Source organism: Adiantum capillus-veneris, chromosome 21 (assembly GCF_014529385.1).
Source record: "Adiantum capillus-veneris isolate H3 chromosome 21, ASM1452938v2, whole genome shotgun sequence".
Taxonomy (NCBI): Eukaryota; Viridiplantae; Streptophyta; class Polypodiopsida; order Polypodiales; family Pteridaceae; genus Adiantum; species Adiantum capillus-veneris.
Genome location: NC_140951.1, coordinates 50,740,086 through 50,761,323, shown reverse-complemented (window position 1 = coordinate 50,761,323; position 21,238 = coordinate 50,740,086). Strand labels below are relative to the sequence as shown.

The 21,238-nt window shown below is 41.8% G+C and overlaps 1 protein-coding gene across 3 annotated transcripts in view; it reads left to right on the top strand.

Moving 5' to 3' along the window:
• Positions 1 to 10,777: 10,777 nt before the first annotated feature.
• Positions 10,778 to 21,238, top strand: part of SKIP (chromatin protein family) — a 33,587-nt gene continuing 23,126 nt past the window's right edge. Inside the window, exons 1-2 of one of the 3 annotated variants that reach the window (XR_015185656.1) lie at positions 10,778 to 12,708; positions 16,186 to 16,245. Coding sequence is in view for 1 of the 3 variants with exons in the window: in XM_086493468.1 (XP_086349594.1) it covers positions 10,880 to 12,697 (1,818 nt within the window). In the remaining 2 variants the exon portion in view is untranslated. Of the gene's footprint in view, positions 12,709 to 12,913; positions 13,082 to 16,185; positions 16,246 to 21,238 lie in introns of all 3 variants that reach the window. The other 2 variants (XR_015185657.1, XM_086493468.1) reach the window with 2 other exon arrangements.

Here is a 21,238-nt window from a genome sequence, read left to right as displayed (position 1 = left end):
GCTGTCTATTTATTTTACTAATTGAGTTGATGATGATTTTGTAGAGTGGAATGCGGGGAGTTGATGAAGAGGCGACGACAATTATTCTTGGCCATTTTATAGTTGCACAGTATCTTAGAATCTCATTTCAATAAGCCACTATGGCTCTGTAAATATTTGTAGTGGGAACTCCCCTTATGGGTCATGCAAGAACTAATGAGCTTCACTCATTTACAATAGTGAAGTGGTTGTAAAAGAGGGGCCTCAATTTTTGGCACCTCAAACTCAAAAATAATATATTAAATACCAACTCCACAAGAGAGGTGCCGTGGAGTTTGGGGCTAGATTTTAGGCCTTTCTCTTGCAGATTCTCTTCTCTACTCTCTGAAGCTATGGTTAATTTGCTATGTACTCTCTAAATCTAGTCTACATCTCTTACATCCCCTTACAAACTTGTCTATATCAATTCTCTGTTTACTGTGTGTGTGTGTCATAGTCTAGGTGAGTGTGTGTGCTTGGAAATTGGAAGAAGAGGTGGACAGTTTGATGGTGATGGCTTGAAAGCTTATGTTGAGTACTTTAAGCGGTCGATCTCCCCCCTCTTCTCCCAACAGCGGTATCAGAGCCTCAGGTTCGAGGATTAATCGACACCAGATTTCAGCTTTAAGAAGGAGTTTTCTCTAATCGACAAAACCCCAATTGCAATTCATCGACTTTGCAATTCAAGGATTCAAGGGTTCATGGAAATTCGAAGTATAATTGATCGAGTTCACAGAAGAAAAACTCGATTGTTAATTGGTGGCTAATCGGCAATCAATTTTCAATTTCGGCTTCAAGACGATCAAGAACGGGTATGTTCAACGGTTAAATTTAAGCACTCGCTAAGCTTGCGTATACATGAAGATACGGACGAGAACAATCTACGAGAACACCCTCCTGCACACAAGAAAAGCTAAATGTCAACCTCATCAAAAGCTGCAGAAAATACTGTCAAAAGTATTGGCTTAGTTTATGCATCAATTCTTGCTTTTGTCTTGTAGCCTGGAAAACTTCTAGAGGTCGCCATCTCAATTTTTTTGGCTTGAGTTGTTCTTCCACAGAATCCCATGCAAACTTAAAAGTTAAAGTTAACTTCAAAGACTTAAAGTTAAGTTCAAAGAGGTATTTCAGTGGTCAGCCGTCCATTTCATCTTCAAGCTTAATAACCTTTAAAGAAGACAAACACCCTTTCAATATCCTCAACCCTTTGGCTTTGGACACAATTAGTAAGCCTTCCACCCCTTGGTCGGCACCACTACAAACACAACCGTAAAAATCACATACTCCGCCCTTCATTAAGAATTCTTGCGCCGCCAACCTTCAAAAAAAATAAAAAAATAAAAAAATAAAAATCTTCGGCTGTCTTTCGGGATTGCTGATTGCCATTGCTTTTGAGATACGAGAGATCGGGTGCCACGAAATTCAACTGGCTCGGTGACACACCGTCGGATTGTCTATTCTCTGGCAATTTCCTAACGCATCGCCATTCTGGACTGGACGCCACCGCTCTTTTTCAGCTAAGTACATTACATTTCTGTTATTTATTTTATTTTATTCCGCATATTGCATCTGTGAATATCACCAAATAGCCTTTTTAAGCATTAAAATTTAATTATTTACCTTTTTTTAAGAAAAAGAAAGAAAAAAAAAGAAAAAGAAAAGCACGCAATCATGGCACATCTTCCTCATGCACCCACGATTGCAGAGCAACTTCAAAATTTGCAGCAGTCACTCACATATGAACGCATGCGAAGGCAAGAACTTGAAGATAAATTATTACATTCTGCACGCACCGAATCTGCACCGGCACCCAAGAAAAACAAAATTAGCAGAAAAGCCTTCACTTTCAAAGATTTTGATGGCACTAAAGATGCTAGCACGGTTCTAGCATGGGTTAGTCAGTTAGATGACTACTTTCATGATGAAGACTTTCCCGAGCGTGAAATGGTAAAGTGTGCATCCAATCATCTCACTAGCAGCGCTGCATTGTGGTGGAACGCAACCAAACAACACGGTAGAAGACCGCGCACCTGGCATGCATTCAAAAAAGTGTTTTTACCCCAATTTTTGCCAACACAGTATAAAGCTAAAGCACGACGTCAATGGGATTTAATTCGACACGGTAGAAATGAAGATGTACAGGGTTTCACTGACCGTTTTTGGAATTGTCTAATTCAATTGCAAGCTATTGAACATGTTAGTCGCAGGAAATTGAAGCGAAAGTACATATCAGGCTTGGCACTACAAATTAGTGCTGAGGTAGATATGTTCGAACCAAATTCTCTGTCAAAGGCCATTAACTTGGCTCTCAACGCAGAAAAGAAGAAAGGTGGACATTCCTCTCACACTGATCAACCTGCTAACACTAACCGCAACAAGAGACCTCCTTTCTCTCCCAACTCTGACAGAAGCAAACACCAAAGCCGTACCTTTTTCAAAAGACGAAGATTTGACAATCCTCCTGCCACTGCTCAACCTCATACGAGCAACAACCACAACAACACTCAGCAACGAGGCGACCAACATCCTTTCAACCAGCGTTTTCCTCCAAATTCTAATGGTAACAAAAAGGTGAAGTGTTTTAAATGCTTTCAGTATGGTCACTATGCAGATAAGTGCCCAAATGGTCATGTTAAGGGCAATGGTCAATCCAATGGCCATTCAAATGGAGTCAACAGGAATTCAAGTCAAAAACCCTTCAACAACAACCGCCCCAACGGAGCTACTCTTAACCTCATCGAAGATGCTACACCCGACGACAATGAAGTGGAAGTTAACTACGGTGAGGGATATGATCCTGATTATGATAACGATGACAACCCATCCTCAGGTACTCCTATATCTCCTCACACTTTGTTTAAAGTGCAAGGCACTGTTAAGGGTGAAAATGTCACCATTCTGCTAGATGATGGTAGTAGCCATGATTTCATTTCCACACGATTGGCACAACAACTATCACTCTCTGAAATTTCATCACCCCACAAGGTCAAAACTGTTTTTAATAATCAACGTTTTAAATTATAAAACTCAAGTCACTGTTGAAGTTTGCATTGGTGAATTCACACAAGCACGTACATTTTTGGTAGCACCATTGCATGGACTCGATATGATTTTGGGAATGCCATTTCGTCATGAATTTGACCCGTTGATGAATTATAAAACACGTACAATGTCTCTCACTCATAATAATAAAAAATTCTCCATCCAAGCAACACTGGCACATCAAAAATTTCCACTCCTCTCTCACACTCAAGCCAAACGAGCAATTCGAAAACAGGGGAAAACATATCTAGTATTGGTAAATCAAGTTTCTGTTGAAACTGAAACTTCACGTAGCTCCACACACGATGAATTTCTCTCACAATTTAAAGAATGTTTCATGCATGATCTCCCACCTAGAATTCCACCATCACGCCCAGAAGACCACCAAATTGACATCATACCGGGTAGTGAACCTCCTTGTAGAGCACCTTATCGTGTAAATCCTACCGCACACAGGGAAATACAAACTCAAATCACTGATTTACTTGACCGAGGCCTAATCCGACCTAGTAGTTCACCATACGGAGCTCCAATACTTCTTGTCAAGAAGAAAAATGGAACATTTCGTATGTGTATTGACTACAGGGCTTTAAACAAGATCACCATTAAGAATAGGTTTCCTATTCCTAGAGTGGATGATCTACTAGACAAACTGAAAGGGGCAAACATCTTTAGCAAAATTGACCTTAAATCAGGATATCACCAAGTCAAAATGTTTGAACATGATGTCTACAAAACTGCTTTCAGAACACAAACTGGGCACTATGAATTTCTTGTCATGCCATTTGGTTTGACAAATGCACCAGCTACATTCACACGCATGATGAATTGAATTTTCATTGACCATCAAGATTTTGTGATTGTATTTTTTGATGACATTTTGGTATTCAGTAAATCTGAAGAAGACCATAAGCAACATTTAACACGTGTATTTGATCTGCTTGCACAAAATCACTTGTATTTAAATCCTGAAAAGAGTTCATTTTTCCAATCTGAAATTGAATATTTGGGACATATTGTATCGGGTAAAGGAATTCATGTCGATCCAAAGAAAATTGAAGCCATTCAATCCTGGCCTAGACCCAAAAACTTGCATGAGCTACGATCTTTTATTGGTCTTTGTAGCTATTACAGGAAATTTGTTCGTAATTTTGCTTACAAAGCACATTATTTGACTCTCTTGTTGAAGAAAAACACGCCTTATGAATGGACTGATTTGCAAGAAAGCTCATTTAATGCACTTAAACATGCTTTGACTAATGCACCTGTATTGCAATTGCCTGATTTTGAAAGACCATTCTTTGCGGTAGTCACTGATGCTAGTGGAAAAGGTATCGGTGCAGTCCTTATGCAAGATAACCATCCCATTGCTTTCGAAAGTCGTAAATTCAAACCGTCTGAAATAAAGTTCAGTACTTATGATAAAGAATTGACTGCTGTGGTACATGCATTGAAAATCTGGAAACACTATGTAATGGGTACTGATTTGATCATTAAAACTGATCAACAAAGTATCAAATATTTACTTTCTCAGTCTTTAATAGATGATAGACATATTAAGTGGGCCGCTTTTATTCAAAATTTTCAGCCCAACATTCAATACCAGCCTGGTAAAGAAAACGTTGTAGCTGATGCCTTGAGTAGAAGACCCTCACTTAATCATCTATCAACCATTACGGGAACTTCATTTGACACTATGCCTGACACTTATGCACATGATGATGACTTCAAAACAACATGGTTGCACATGCTTGATAATTCTTTACACACATTTCTCGAATACACTATTCAAGAAAACTTCCTTTATTTCAAACAAAAATTGTGTGTGACTAAACCTTTCCGTACATTAATTATTGAAGAATTGCACAAACCACCTTATGCTGGACATAGAGGATTTGCTGCAACTTTTCAAAATTTATGTCGTGATTTCTATTGGCCAACTATGAGAATGGATGTTAAACAGTATGTTTCAACTTGTTTGATTTGTCAAAAAATCAAAGCAGCTACAGGTAAGAAATTGGGACTTTTACACCCTCTCCTCATTCCTGAAAGACCTTGGGAACATATTTCAATGGATTTTGTTACTGGTTTCCCACTCACAACGCACAAACATGACATGATATGGACTATTATTGATCGTTTCTCTAAACAAGCGTACTTCGTTCCATGTAAGAAAACACTCACAGCACATCAAGCTACACTTTTGTTTCTTAAGACTGTTTTCCCACATCATGGTTTTCCTAAAGTGATTATTTCTGATCGAGATTCAAAATTTTGTAGTGCTTTTTGGACTACTGTGTTTGAAAATCTTGGCACTACACTTGACTTCACTTCTGCATTTCATCCTGAATCCAATGGTCAAACTGAAGTCACAAATCGCACAATCATTGATTTGCTAAAGGCTTATGTTTCTTCTCAACCTAAGAAATGGGATGATTACATACATATTTTGCAATTTGCATACAACAACACCACTCACACTGCCACGGGTAAGTCTCCATTTGAAATTGTCTATGGTCACTCACTTCCTACTCCTGCTTCACGTCTTTCTAATGTTGTGCCTGCCGCTGATGATTTCACTACTGACTTTCATGATATTTATGCAAGTGTGCATTCTGCCATTAAACACTCACAAGAACTTTACACCAAGCATGCTAACAAGCATCGCAAGGCACACCAATTCAAAGAAGGTGATCAGGTTTTACTTCGCATCAAAAAACGAAGGATCAAAAGTGTTGATACTAATGTCTTTGTTAAGCTTGCTCCTCGTTTTTATGGACCTTTCAAAATTTCAGCTGTCATTAATGATGTTTCTTTTCGTTTAGAATTACCTGCACATTGGCACATTCACAATGCATTTCACATTAGTCTTTTACGACCATTCAGAGGACCCCTATCTACACACCACATTTACGAAGACCCACCTTCACTTGTAGACCAAGAAGAGCAACTCATCCCTGACAAAATAGTTGACCATGAGACCACCACTACACGCACTGGAATGGTTTATAACCGTTACCTTTTGACTTTCAAGGGCCACCCTAGAGAGGATGCCAAATGGATGCTTGAAAAGTTTTTTCGCAACTTTCCCAACCTTCTCCACACTTTCCATCACTCACGGTCCAGTTGATTTCTCTATTGAGCAACTGAGCACAGTTGCTATCCCTGGTGGGAGGGATGTTACGAGACTGGGCACCCTCCTGTTGTAGTGGTTAACTGCAATTGGGATAGCTGGGCGTAATGGTTAATTATGTGCTGTCTATTTATTTTACTAATTGAGTTGATGATGATTTTGTAGAGTGGAATGCGGGGAGTTGATGAAGAGGCGACGGCAATTATTCTTGTCCATTTTATAGTTGCACAGTATCTTAGAATCTCATTTCAATAAGCCACTATGGCTCTGTAAATATTTGTAGTGGGAACTCCCCTTATGGGTCATGCAAGAACTAATGAGCTTCACTCATTTACAAAAGTGAAGAGGTTGTAAAAGAGGGGCCTCAATTTTTGGCACCTCAAACTCAAAAATAATATATTAAATACCAACTCCACAAGAGAGGTGCCGTGGAGTTTGGGGCTAGATTTTAGGCCTTTCTCTTGCAGATTCTCTTCTCTACTCTCTGAAGCTATGGTTAATTTGCTGTGTACTCTCTAAATCTAGTCTACATCTCTTACATCCCCTTACAAGCTTGTCTATATCAATTCTCTGTTTACTGTGTGTGTGTGTCATAGTCTAGGTGAGTGTGTGTGCTTGGAAATTGGAAGAAGAGGTGGACAGTTTGATGGTGATGGCTTGAAAGCTTATGTTGAGTACTTTAAGCGGTCGATCTCCCCCCTCTTCTCCCAACATATCCTCTTTGGATAAATGACAGTACACATACGTGCTTTGCATATCCTTTAGCACAAGATTACTTATAATTTGCCTATCCTCTTTGGGTAAATGACAGTACTGAGGTGCGTTTCCCTATCATTTAGAGACAGTCTTCCAAAATGACTGGCAAACCACGATCACAGTGCCTTATAACATTGCGTAGAAATCAACAATGTTATAAATAACTGTCTTGGTTGCACGGGCCGACCACTTGTTACAGCTTGAGAAGCCGACAGGGGTTTCTCTATGTCGCATTCTAGATTTGTATTTTTGCTAGGACATGGTTCCTAAGCAAAGTTTTTCAGAGGTTCTGCCAGCCGAGACAAATCTATACGGTCAAGGACAACCGTAATCAAGCCAAGCAGGTAAGAGGTACATACTTTTCTACTCTCCAATACGTGGTACACTTCGACAAGGTCGATTATCTGTGAATGCTCGACAAGGTCGCCTTTCTTTTGCTATGACATTTGTAAATTGCCAATAGTATTGGTTAGCTATGAGCAATGGTAGCATCCAAAGTGGGGCTACTGAGATGTATCATGCAAAGACAAGACTTCCCACGTTTGGAATATGCTATGAGCATACAAACTGGGGGGTGGGGGGGCTTAGCACATGTATGTAGGTTATTTAATTATGCGCCGAGACGACATATGTGGTGCATGCAATGACTCTCGTGCAACAGATATGGCTATGAGCCAGATTCAAACGAGTTTTTATTTTGAAAACTCAAGGACAACTCACCACAACAGAGCAACCAAGTTAGACAAGTTTTCTTATTTCTCTACATTCCAACCTTTAAGTTGGAACTTGGCAAGGATTGCCTATTGTACAAAGCAAAGTGCTTTGACAACATTTATGAGAAGCAAGGCTTCTAGCCCGTGCCAAGATCCTATTGGTGACTTTGAATCAACGTTGGCACATAGTTGTGGGAATTTGGCATTATAAGGATATAAGCTCACAATTTACGTATGACAACAACGAATTGTTATGTATCTATGTCCACTTATACAAGGCACTTTTGGTTCGACTCAATCTGTAGGGGCTATCATTGTTGCCAAGGGTTTACACCTCTGCGTGCACGGCATGCTAGTGAGGTAGACCTAATTCCATCTCATTTTTGTTTACGCTTCCACTATAACACTAGCTTCTCTGCGAAGGATGAGGTAAGTTATTGATGTCTTAAAACAATTTTTTTAAATGTTTATTCACATGCAAAGTGCCATACTTAAGTCACCTTGGAACAATCACGATCACATACAAGGTAGGTGGGTCAAGATGTGACTTATGTTACCTCGCTCTATGAGAGTGTTGTACAAGCACACTATTGTGTTAAGTATGGAGCCTAATTTACCCCTTGTAATTTTTTGTATTAAAAATGCACATTTGTAAGGCCCCCGTTATGAGGAGAAGCCATCGTGCGCGAAGAAAAATCACTCGCTGGAAACCAAAATTTTCACGGATTCCTTTTTGCTGGAATATTATGGCCGGACGGCGGGTGGAAAGTGGTCGAAAAATGATCATTTGGCCGGTGATCGGTAGTCAATGCACGGTGGCCAGTGGCCGAATTCAAAGACGGACTTGTCTTCTCAAGGACGGCCACACATGGGCGTACTGGAGAGTCCAAGTCGAACTTGTCGACACAGGGGCGGCTACACACGGTTGCCTCTCATGAGAGAGGACATCCCTTTTGGCCTATAAAAGGAGGCCTCTTCTACACACAAAAACGGATTGTGAAGCATTGTGGTGCATTGTGAAGTTGATGTGAGGTGGTGAGAGTGAAGCAAGGCGGGAGCTCCAAAAGGGTATAATCCCTTTGTAATCTACTTCTTGTTTTAAAGTACTAAAGCCATTGAGTGCCTGCTTTCCCATGGACGTAGCCCACGTTGGGTGAGCCACGTATATCGTGTGCTCTCTCTCTCTCTCTCTCTAATCTCTCATGTGTGAAAATTATCTCTCTCCATTAAGTAAGCTACTCAAATATCTATCTCGTTACATCCTATTTTCTAACATGTTGTACGCTTGTAGGATAAGCTATTACACAACCATTGTCTACATAGAGGCATACACAAGGGGCATACAACACAATAGAATAAGCTTAGGGATTTTCCTCAGGCCATCATTCTCTCTCTCTCTCTCTCTCTCTCTCTCTCTCTCTCTCTCTTTGTGGGCTAGCTTGGGCCGTGGATGGACAAGTCTCTTGCAACGAAGGGGGGAGGGCCGTGGGCATGGCTCCTTCATTATGCAGAGCCGAGGAGGTCGAGGCCTGTGGAAAACAATCCTATGTCAAGGTGGGGTTGCCAGTCGACCTGCACAAATTTGACCAAGCATGGGCTCGTTCAATGCACGCTGGGCTGAGGGCAGTTTTTCGTTGCTGTGCTACGCTCGTCGGAGCACCACAAGAAAAAAGCTTGGCATCGGGCTACTTCGTGCAAGGTCTACGCCATCGCCATTGAGCAGGTTCACATTGTGTTTATTTTTTTATTTTTTGAATTACATGGGTGCCCCAAGGGTGCCCTAAGGTCACTTAGGGGTTTTTCCCGCAACGATCAAAGGCCATGCATGGTATGCAGAGGCCATGAAGGGTATAGTTGACCATGAATTTGCAAGCAAGGGTTGCGACAAAAGCATGCAAGGCAGTGCTACACTTTGTCAAAATAAAAGTATGTTGGCTTCACGCTCTCCACCATACTTCCATTTTTTAAAACTTCTGGTGAGACCTTTGCTTGACCTAATGCACTTTGTACTTGTTTCCTTCAATACTAGATGCTCTATGTCAATATGTGTATGTCGTGTTATATTATAAAAGGGGGAGGGATTCCGGCCTTCCTTGACACGTGGCAGAACCTCCTTCGTCCGACAGTGTTCCTTGCAACCTCTGGGCACACAATAAACAAAGAGAGAAAGACAGAGACGCCCGCCAGCCGTACTAGTGTCACACTGGTTCAGAATTTAAAAAAACCCCTCAATAGTCAGAAGATTCCCTTTGCTATTGAAGGCTGTTGCTGATGCCGCTCTTCTGCCAACAAGGTACAACACAACAACAAGCCTAGGCTCGTACCTCGCCTCCTCTACCCAAGCGCCACCCTGCACCATGAGCTCCAAATGTGCAATTGCCTTAGGAGGCATGTTCAAAGGGGTGCTGAGGAGCAAGTGGGAAACAAATCCTTTATTGCAGGGGTCCTACTCCTTTGTTTCTGTAGGCTCAAGTGGTAGGGAGCCCCTTGGCCATGGACAACTTTGCTGCTCTCCATTCTTCACCTTCTCCTCCGTCGCCCACTTCCATCTTCACCAATGCCATGCTCGCTCGTGTTAGTGTGCGAGCAGGAGCAATCTACGAGAATCATGTGCCGATTTTTGAACTCAAGAAGTGCTCTTGAGCTGTAACGGATGCATTGTGGGAAAAGAAAGCTCTAGAAAGATCGTACTTCTGTTTGAGAGGATGTGCCAGCTGCCACCGACATGGTAGTTAGCAAAGAAGCATCCTTTTGCAAAGAGGTCATAACCTTTTATCCTTAGCCCTCGTTTGTCTTTGTTTTGTTGCCATGACCCAATCGTGGAGAAAACCCAATCGCAGAGAGGCGGGGGGAGAGAGAGAGAGTTTCACACGTGTTGCTGGCATGCACAGAGAGCTGTGAGAGAGAGAGAGAGAGAGAGAGAGAGAGAGAGAGAGAGAGAGAGATTCTACTACTCTCTTTGCTCGTCGCCTCTTCTTCCCCTTGCTAATCGATCAAAGAGGGCATCTTCAATAGATTCTAGCTAATAAGTATTTTCTAAAATCTGTAGGACATACCTAGTGTCGTGTTATATTCGATAGCACTGCCGATTGGACCCGACGCCCTATGAATAATACTAGTTGGGTAATCTGTGGCTCGACGTTAAAATTCTCTTCTTCTTCTTCTCTTGGCAGACCCTAAAACTGTGAATTACGATCGACTCCATTCCTCCTGTTGTATGTCTGTGAGTGGGTCAATGAGTAACCTCTCCATGGCTCCTCCTCAGTTGCTCAGCACCCTGCCGGCTCCCAAGCAGAACACAGCCTCGCTGTACGACTTCTCCAATGATCCCTGGTTTAAGGAGCGGGTCGAACAGGGGAAACCCCCGGCCCCCAAGATCAAGCAAGTCCCCCCCTATGGCAAGCGCGCAGGCTTCGTCCCCCGCCGTGTTGAAGACTTTGGTGATGGTGGTGCCTTCCCTGAAATTCATGTCGCCCAGTACCCCCTCCACATGGGCCGCAAAGAGGAGAAGAACGATGCCAAGATCCTTCCTATCAGCGTCGATGCCGCAGGTAACATTGCGTTTGATGCCATTGTTAAACAGGGCGAGAATGCTTCCAAGACAGTCTTCTCTCAGCACTCAGATCTCGTCCCCAAGCTCCCCCAGGATGTGGATATGAAAGATGAGCAGGAAGAGATAGAAGAGACCACACGTCGCACCAAAGCAGCGATTGAGAAAATAGTCCATGTCAGGGTTAGTGCGGCACAGCCTAAGAATGTGCCCACGGTTTCAACTGAAGCATCATACATAAAGTATACACCATCCCAACAGTCTGCAGCTTTCAATTCTGGGGCAAAGGAGAGGGTGATACGCATGGTAGAGATGCCAAAAGATCCTCTTGAGCCCCCTAAATTCAAGCACAAGCGAGTGCCCAAGGCTTCGGGCTCCCCCCCTGTGCCTGTCATGCACTCGCCTCCCAGGCCCGTTACTGTGAAAGATCAGCAGGACTGGAAGATTCCACCTTGTATTTCAAACTGGAAGAACCCAAAGGGTTACACGATTCCGCTTGACAAGCGTCTTGCTGCAGATGGTAGAGGCCTCCAGGATGTGCAGATTAATGATAACTTTGCAAAACTGTGTGAAGCTTTGTATGTTGCCGAGCAAAAAGCTCGAGAGGCTGTTGAAATGCGCTCAAAGATACAGAAAGAGGTGATCATGAAGGAGAAAGAAAAGAAGGAGGAGGAGCTTCGCATGCTCGCGCAAAAGGCTCGACAGGAGAGGGCTGGGGGTGGTACCATGGGTGCTGATCGTGGTGTACCAGCCACAGATTTGCACACACCAGCTGCCAGAAAAGTGGATGATTTTGAGCGTGGGGCTGAAAGAGAGGAGAGGGTGAGAGAGACGAAAGAAGAGAGAGAGGAACGACTTAGAAGGGAAGCAATCAGGGAGGAGAGGAGGAGGGAGCGGGAGCGCGAAAAAAGACTGGAGGCGAAGGAAGGACATGCTGGAAAGAAGAGCAAGCTCACTAGAGATAGGGATAGGGATATTAGTGAGAAGGTTGCTCTTGGTATGGCTACTGTCGGGACAGGAGAAGTCATGTATGATCAGCGTTTGTTCAATCAGGATCAAGGAATGCAATCAGGCTTTGCAACAGATGATACATACAATGTCTACGACAAGGGGCTTTTCACTTCTCATTCTGCTTTGTCAAGCCTGTATAGGCCTAGGAAGGACGCTGACAGTGAGGTTTATGGAGGGGCTGATGAGCAATTAGAGAAGGTCTTGAAAACTGATCGGTTTAGGGCAGATAAAGGGTTTGCTGGAGCTACAGAGAGGACCGCGCCTAGAGAAAGACCCGTTGAGTTCGAGAAGGATCAAGATGAAGCAGATCCGTTCGGTCTTGATCAGTTTTTGACAGAAGTGAAGAAAGGAAAGAAGGCACTTGAGAAAGTTGGTACCGGAGGAACGCTCAGAGCTAGTGCAGGCTCTGCTATGAAAGAGAGCTATGAGGGTGGCTCCAACAGGAGTAGAGTTGAATTTCAGCGAGGGAGATAAGTGGTTAGAAGGTGAAAGCTGGGCTCTGCTTTGTGTTTCTTTTTGTCTTTTACAAACTGTTTAGCAACTGGATCTGGAGTAGATGTGTCTGCACCCGTTTTTGTTTCTTAGTTTGCAGATGCATATGTTTCATTCAAAACAGTGGCCATGCTCATTTTTTTTTGTGTATATGCGTGTACGTGCGCAAATATATACATGTTTCTGCATGTGTCACAGGTCTGCTTGATAAGATAGAGAGACACACCCTTGTAGATTCCGTTTCGATAATGAAGGACTCAATTTATGATTCTTAGACTGAGCATTGAGGACTTACAAGGAGTATGGTTTGAAGCCTTGGAACTTTTGACTTCAAAACTAGATACAGGGAAACTTCATTCCTATAGAGTTAAGTCTTATTCTGGATCTTATGAGGCTCATTATAGTTGTCTTTTTTAATTCAAGCTTTGTTAGGTGTAAGAATTTGCCTACAATATGTACTACAAATAGGCATTTTTGCACTTTTCAAGATACAATTTTTTCCAAACTCTCTTGGATTGGAAATGGGATATTTCTTGTTTCCATTCATTTAAATTTTTGCAAGTTCAATTTATTTTTTTACTCGGTAACATACTCTTTAGCCTTTTTGGAAAGATGATTAGTCGTAATGTAAACTTGGGAGTCTTAATGTTGACTTGATTGTAGATCTCTATAGACTATGGTATATTTGCTAGTGTTTATGATAATCCGAAGTTTCATGGAAAGCTAGTTAGGCTCACCTAGGTTGCGAAGTAGGTTTAGCATGGCATGCAGAGTTGTCTGCATCTGAATGACAAGGTTGAAGTTTTGCAAGGACTATTCGAATAAATTGAAAGAGGGATTGAAAGTATCTCTTGGTTTTGTGCAAGTAGAGAAGTTGCAGTTGGCGAAGACTTTTTGAAAAGGTACATAACAGAAATTGGATACTGTACATCTCTTGATGTGTGCAATGGATGCAAGATTGGGTAGTGAGCCACTTGACTTGGGCAGATTCAAAAAGAGATTGGTAGAATCTTTTGAAAAGTTGTTGTGTTGCCAGAACTTTTCGAAAAGATTCATAGAGGGATCTTTCACACTTCTACTAATAGGAGTTGTGGAGCTCGGAGGGGTGTGACTATCAATGTGATGACGTGTTGACATTCCATTAGAAGATCCAAAATCTCTCGGAATATGTGGTGCAAATCATAGGCCGTATGATTGCTGATGTGCTAGGCTGTGCGCAATGCTGACATGGCAGTTGTACAATGATGACATGGTGTTGCTTTTCTGGAGCTGGATTTTGTGCATCAGATTTTTAGCTGGGAGTTTTGGAGGGCACATAGCTTTTGGAGTAGTTGCTTTTGGGGCTTCATTGTCTGTGAACATGAGCCTTGGGGGTCAAGTAGGTCAGATCAGTGCATGGTTGCATATCGGCAAAGTGATCCCAATGCAGTTTCACTTTGTGGATTATTTAGTATAAAAAGAAGTACTGAAAGGGGCGCTAGACTTTGGGCCAAATGCTTCTAGAAGTGGAGCTTCATTATTTCGTTGTTCGTGTCTACTGTGGGGTGTTCTCTCTTTCAAGCTCGAGTGTTCGTTGTTTTGGTTGAGGTCAATGATTGCTGCAATTATTTTACCACCTTCTCAATGGCTCGCCTTTCATGACGACTTGATCGATAATCCTCAAGGAGAAAGACCTTGTCTTGGAATCTTCAGATGTGAGGAGCTTCTCTATGAAGAGCTCTCATGGATTCGGTGTTTACTTGGTGAGCCAAAGGCTCTTTTTCTAGTATCTGAACGTAGAAGCCACCACGTGGCATTAGATTTTTTTAATAAAAAAATATCGTTGCCATGAAAAGCTGTAAATAAAGGAGACTCCAATACGTGAAAAGCTAGTATGCCGACTCTCTCTCTCTCTCTCTCTCTCTCTCTCTCTCTCTCTCTCTCTCTCTCTCTCTCTCTCTCTCTCTCTCTCAAAGAGTGTACAGAGACAAACCCGCAGACAAAGCTCGGAGCTGCTTGGAACCTGCGAACTCCAGATCGAACTGCTTTTAAGAGCAATTGAGTAACGCAGAGTGCTTTTTTTATTTTATTCACTTGGTGGAATTGGCCTTCTTTTGTAGTGAAGCTTGAATAACTAACTATAAGCCTACCTGCGCCTTCCCCGCTAGCGATCATAACAGCTTTGTGTGCAACTATCATATTCAGCTGGTCTTTGCAGGCGCAACTAGTTATGGCTAGCATTATGTCGCTCCAACAATAGCTCATGTAGATTCAACAACCCTGTGCCCTCGGCCATCCTTCAATGTTCATGGAAAGGATATATTGTAGCAGGTCCCATGCTTAATTCTCAAGATTCACACCAATTCTTTTCCGTGATGTTTGTTCGTACAGCCGCAAGCCGTGCAGAACCGGAAAGGAGTATTGGAGACCTTTCAAACCTGGTTATATTTCGAACATCATCAAGATGGAGGGTACTTCGAATGCTTGTCGACGTGATGAACACTCTCAAAGATCAAATATTTAGTGCGATCAATCTATGGCAGAGGTCTGTTCTAGTGCTACTGAAACAGAAGATATCAAATTTCAATCGATGATCAATTGTCCTAATCTGGATCGAATCACCAAAACTCATTGCCTTCGCAGACCCGTTCATCACATTTTTCTGTTGATGCTATCAGGTTGTTGGCGATAGACGGCAGAGGCCGAAGAAATGAAAATAGTAATCGTTGAAGTGGACATGAGGGTAGAAAAGCTTAGGAGGATCGATCACACCGAAGCTGATGATGGTTAGCTGCTTGCGCTTTTAGCGGAGTGTGAGGGGATTAGTGGCAGACAGCTCCATGTCGAGGGAAAGGCATTGGTGAATGATATCTAGTGGAATGCCACCTATACTAATGCCCATGAGCGTGACGTAATAGTAGTTCACCAGATGCGTGTTTGGATTATTGATGAGCGGACTGAATATAGTGCCTTCCGCTATGGGGATGCAGACCTCAAGATGCCCATTATCATGTGTAGTTAGGAAGCACGATACATAACTCGGGTTAGCCAGCAAGGAGGCAAGAAGGCATAATTGATGACTGAAGCAGCTTACAACACACAGATACACACACACACAGAAGGTAAAACTGATTAGACGACATTGAACATAAAGTTACATCTGCGTTTTTTGTGTATGGTAGGGAGGGCATATATTCACAACACTGCACGTTCCAATTACACAAGCACAACTCCAACTCGACAACACTGTAAGGTCCGTTATCTGCATCCAATTTTCTATGCGCATGCGTTTGCTTGGGGCAACACATAAACGCTACGGAGCAGGGCATGACTTTCGTTTCTTATAATTTTTTGGAGAGACTACAGTGCCAGCTCTCCACCGTACTTTTGTATGGCACCTCTGTATGACGTGCACTGTATACTTTGCACTTTCAGTCTGTGACATTACATTGCGCGATGATATGTTCAACTATTCACATTGCTTTTTGTAGCTTGACTCAAATATCGGCCTGTTGATAGGACAATCGAAAAGCATCAGTACAACATTGCAGGTCAGTAAAGCACCTCATTTATTGTTTCATTTCATTCATGCTTTATCTATATACTTGTTTTAGAAATTTTTGCATTACTTCCTTTGCTTCGATTTATTTGGATCTCATTTTCAGAACTATACACTTGATGTCGATCAGTATCTGCACATGTTAGTTACACACGCTATTCTTTGCATACTGTTGCTAGCCAATGCATGTGATGTATTACAATAGTGAATACACAAGTAGTGAATGCATGTGGTGTATCGCAATAATGAATTCACCTTGTGCATTATTACTTTAGCTCTAAATCATTGATACCAATACTATGTGTCTAAATAATTGATTCCATATTATATATTTCCTTGTTTCTCCCGTACTAGGTATCAATTTGAAGTTCTCAAGACCTAGAAGATTACAATCCACTTGTTAATAAGCTAGGGAGCAAACTGCAACCAACTTGAAACTAGCTTAGCGTCCATATGCTAGGTCATGGTTTGAAATTACTGCATTGTATAAAGATTGGAGCATGCAATGTGATATCTTTGCTCACAATCTAGAAATATGTCCCTCCTGCACAGCGGCATACCTCACATATATAGTGATTTACGAGGTCGACAGAAAAATGAAATAGACACTCTTGTTGCCCTTGCTTCTGTATTATTGTTGGGTGCTTTGCCATCATAGCGGCAGCAACAAGACTTAGCGACATTGCAGTTCAAGATACCGACCACGAATCAACAGTATCCCCTCTCTATTCATGAGACCGATGAGCGATATTTGGACATAAAAAGGGTAGATATTATAATTATAGACAAGCTATCCATGTTAACCCAAACGACTTTTGACCTTGTCGAAAGACAAAATGTGAACGTAACAAGCAATACATTGGCAGATCCTTCAACAACAAATGTGTTCTCTTGCTCGGTGATCTTGCCCAACTACCCCCAGTTTGTAGTCACGCACAGGAGCTTTGTAATACATGCCATATCACAAGCTTGGTCCATTGGCTACATGCAACTTTGTACAAGATGTCATGCTATATAAGACATGCAACGGAACATGATTTGCTTCAATTCTTGACCATTATTCTTGAAAGAAAACCAACCGTAGATGAGATCAATTGTAACTTGGGTGCATAGTGACATGAAAACCCGTTTCAGCCCTCTGAAACCCCGAAACGACGAAATGGCCAAAATGTTTCAACGAAACGGGCAAAACGAATTGTTTGCCCCCTTTTGACCAGTTAACCTTAAACCACCCGTTTGGGGATTTTTTTTAGCCATGCACATAGGTTGCCTCAAAAAATTGATAGATTTTTTGATCCTCACGCACATCGAATAATCTCTCTCTCTCTCTCTCTCTCTCTCTCTCTCTCTCTCTCTCTCTCTCTCTCTGAACCGTACACGTCAGCCTGGCCCCCTCGTCTTTACCTGTACGTTGTTGCAGTTGGCTATCGACTTACCTTGTTCACTTTTGACTCAAGTCTCACATATAGATTTTGGTATTTCACATGTCTAGAAAGGTGAATTTGTATGTATATTCAATGTATCATTATACGAACATACATATAAAACGAAACCTATGTTTCACTTTCTTTGAGCTCCGAAACGAAACGTTTCAGAAACCTCGAAACCCCAAAATGCACGAAACCCCGAGACGTTCCATGTCACTGCTTGGGTGCATGTATTATAGATGAAGCACATGTGCATGAATACATCTGTCATCAACAACTCTACTACGATAATCTGTACTCAGATCAGACGTTCAACACTATAACAACCTTGCCTTGAATAAGTTGTACAATCAAATTGACATTACAAAAGTTGAAATGAAGACGAACGGGGGTAACATAAATGTCCTAAACGTCCTTCATTAGTGGCTCCTAGACCCTAAGTTCAATAAGCTGGATTTGATCATAATTGTCGTGCCAAATTAGTCATTCTCTAGTTCCCTTCAGTTCTGGATGCTAAATGTCAATTTACATATGTTCTGTTATATTCTATTTATGCTATATAGCAAGGCCCACTGTCACAAAGTGATGACGTGGCGGACAACAAAACCCTAATCTCTGCCAGAAACCCTAATTTTCGGAAATCGCAGAGGCTGAAATTTTTTTTTTTGAAAAATGATGAGCGACGTGAATTTAAAAAAGAACAAAATTCGCGTCGCTCATCATTTTTCAAAATTTTTTTTTTTCAGTCTCCGCGATTTTAAAAAATTAGGGTTTTTGGCAGAAATTAGGGTTTGCAAGAATTTTAGGGTTTCTGCTGTCCGCCACGTCATCACTTTGTGACATAAAGCCTGGCGTCCCTTTCGGTATTTCTTTTTATATTAATCAGATCAAAGTACAAGAGAGTGGCTAGGGTTTCACTCTGAAACTTTGCGTCCAGATGCTCTTGAGAAGTGAAGCCCTCTCCACATATTTAAAGGTACAAGGGATGCCCACAAGTAGAGCCCCAAAAGCTTTTAAAATAAAAAGCATGAGAGCTCAAAAGCTCTTCTCTCTCAAGTTCTCCTTTTTTTTGTTAAAAAAAAAGCATTCTCTTCAAAAGCGAAATTCGCGTCGCTCATCATTTTTTTTAATTTTTTTTTTCCAGCCTCCGCGATTTTCGGAAATTAGGGTAGGGTTTCTGCTGTATGTCACAAAGTGATGACGTGGCGAACAGCAGAAACCCTAATTTCCGAAAGTCGCGGAGGCTGATTTTTTTTTTTTTGGTGTGGAAAAATGATGAGCGACGCGAATTTTCTCTGTTTTTATAAAAAAAGCAAAATTTGCGTCGCTCATCTTTTTTCAAATTTTTTTTTTCCAGCTTCGCGATCTTCGGAAATTAGGGTTTCTGACAGAAATTAGGGTTTGCAGGAATTTTAGGGTTTTTGGCAGAAATAAGGGTTTGTGCTGTCCGCCACGTCATCACTTTGTGAAATACACCAAGCAAGACTAGTTGAGGTTGGTGTTAGTGAGGCTCGTTGTTGCTTCGCTCCCCGTCGCCTGTGATGCCCTTTGATCTCGAGTCTTAAATCGACATGAAACTAAATTTTCTAAATTGATTAGAAAGAAGCAGAAAAAGGCAAATCTTGGCCAAATTAGCATGGGTCTTTTTGCGCTACATTGGTCTTATACCAAGATCAAGATCATGTAGACATGTTTAAATATGCAATCTTTTCAAAAAGAGTCTGTGAACTTACAGTTGTAACCTTGAAGATTTTTGACACTTTGTGAGAAGAAATAAGAGGCTCCATGTGAACTTTGGAAAATAATATACAAAATTACAAACACGTAGTTAAAATCTTCTATGTCGTATTTGCATAAGCTATAAAGGAATCTATGATTGTTTATATGTTTGTCTTTTTCAAAGGTAAAACCAAGGAAAACTCAACAAAATTAGTGGAGCCTTGATAGATATAGCTCTTAAAGTAAAGACTAGACCTCTTAAAAATGAAACCAGCCCACTTGAGGAACGACCTTTCATGCATGGCCATAATGGACCGACGTGATTGGAAAGAGTTGTGATCGTTTCTTTTTAGATTAATTATAGAAATCAAAGATATTGCAGGTTCGCAGTATTGTGCTTGGAAACCTCTCTACATGCTTGCAATTGAATAATTGAAGGACTCTTGCAAAACGTCACACATGTGTTCGTCCGAGTATGATAGGTAAAATGTTGCAATTGTCTTTAGTCACTGGAAGGGGTGATATTGATGATTGACATGATTTTAGTGCATCTCAACATTTGCTAGAGATCTTGTTGGGGGCAAAAATGTGAATGTGATCTTGGTGCATCAAGAGTGCTATCTAGATGAGATGGCCGGATGCTGATCTTAGTACATCAAAAGTTTCAGAAGGATGAGATGGCTCGATAGTGATTTTGGTGCATCAATAGTTTTGGATTAGATGAGATGATTAGATTAATTGTTTGCATCTGAATGTTAAGTGAAAGCCATATGAACATGGACTGTTGTTGGAAATCTAATGTGGATTAGGATATGTGCAAATGCATTATCTTTGAATGTGCTGTCTTGTGGGCATGGTCATTGCTATGACCGTATGGAACCATTGAGGTGATACAATTGATGAGATGACGAGATTTAGTGTATCAAGATATTTGGTAGAGATCAGTGGGATATGAGCACGATTCGGATGTGATGGCTAAACAAGTCATAATGATCACGATTCGTGTTTGCGATCTCGCTAGGATGTTGTGACAAGTGTTCTTTGTGTTAGTGCGTGGATTGAATAGTCAAATTTATGTAGTCTGTGTCTATTGAGCATGTTTACTTTTTATTGTCAGTTTTGCAGGTGTAATCGAGGCTAATTACTCTTTTCTGAAAGGAAGGATGTCACAAACTGTTGACATGTCAAGCCCCTGAAGAACGGAGCCAACTTGCAGATCCCGCCTAAACCCTAAGAAGCAGCTGCAGAAGAAGTAGAAGCGGCACAAGAAGTTTTACCAAGTGCCGAGTGGCCTATTTGTAAAGAAGAGCTCCCACCAACTTACGAGACCCCGTTTGATGGGGCCCAGGGGACCTAAAGAGAATAAATTCAGCAGGACCCCCCCCCCCCCCCCCCCCCCCCCCCCCCCCCCCACACACACACACACACACACAGATTTGCCTGAATTGCTGATGACGTGGTAGATGTATTGACGCTCGCAAAACGCGTTGACTCGTTGATGTGGCAGACTGTACGGATAATTGCAAAACGCGTTGAAAGTGCCATGTGGCACTTCTACGGATTTTCGTAATTTGCACTGACAGCTTTTTACGCTAGCTTTTGGGGCCATATGCTTTTGAGTTTGAAGCTTTTTATGTAACTGCTTTTGATAGGCCAAGGGCCTTTAAATATGTGCCATGTGCTTATTCTCTGGTACGCTTCCGGGTGAAGGTGCAGAGCGTAGAGTACTAGGTTGTACTAAGTTGAAGCATTATAAAGAAAAATCGAAAGGGGCGCAAAGGTTTGGGGTGAGTGCTCTCTTGGGGTGGAACTTTGCCACTCCCCGTCTTGTGTCATGCG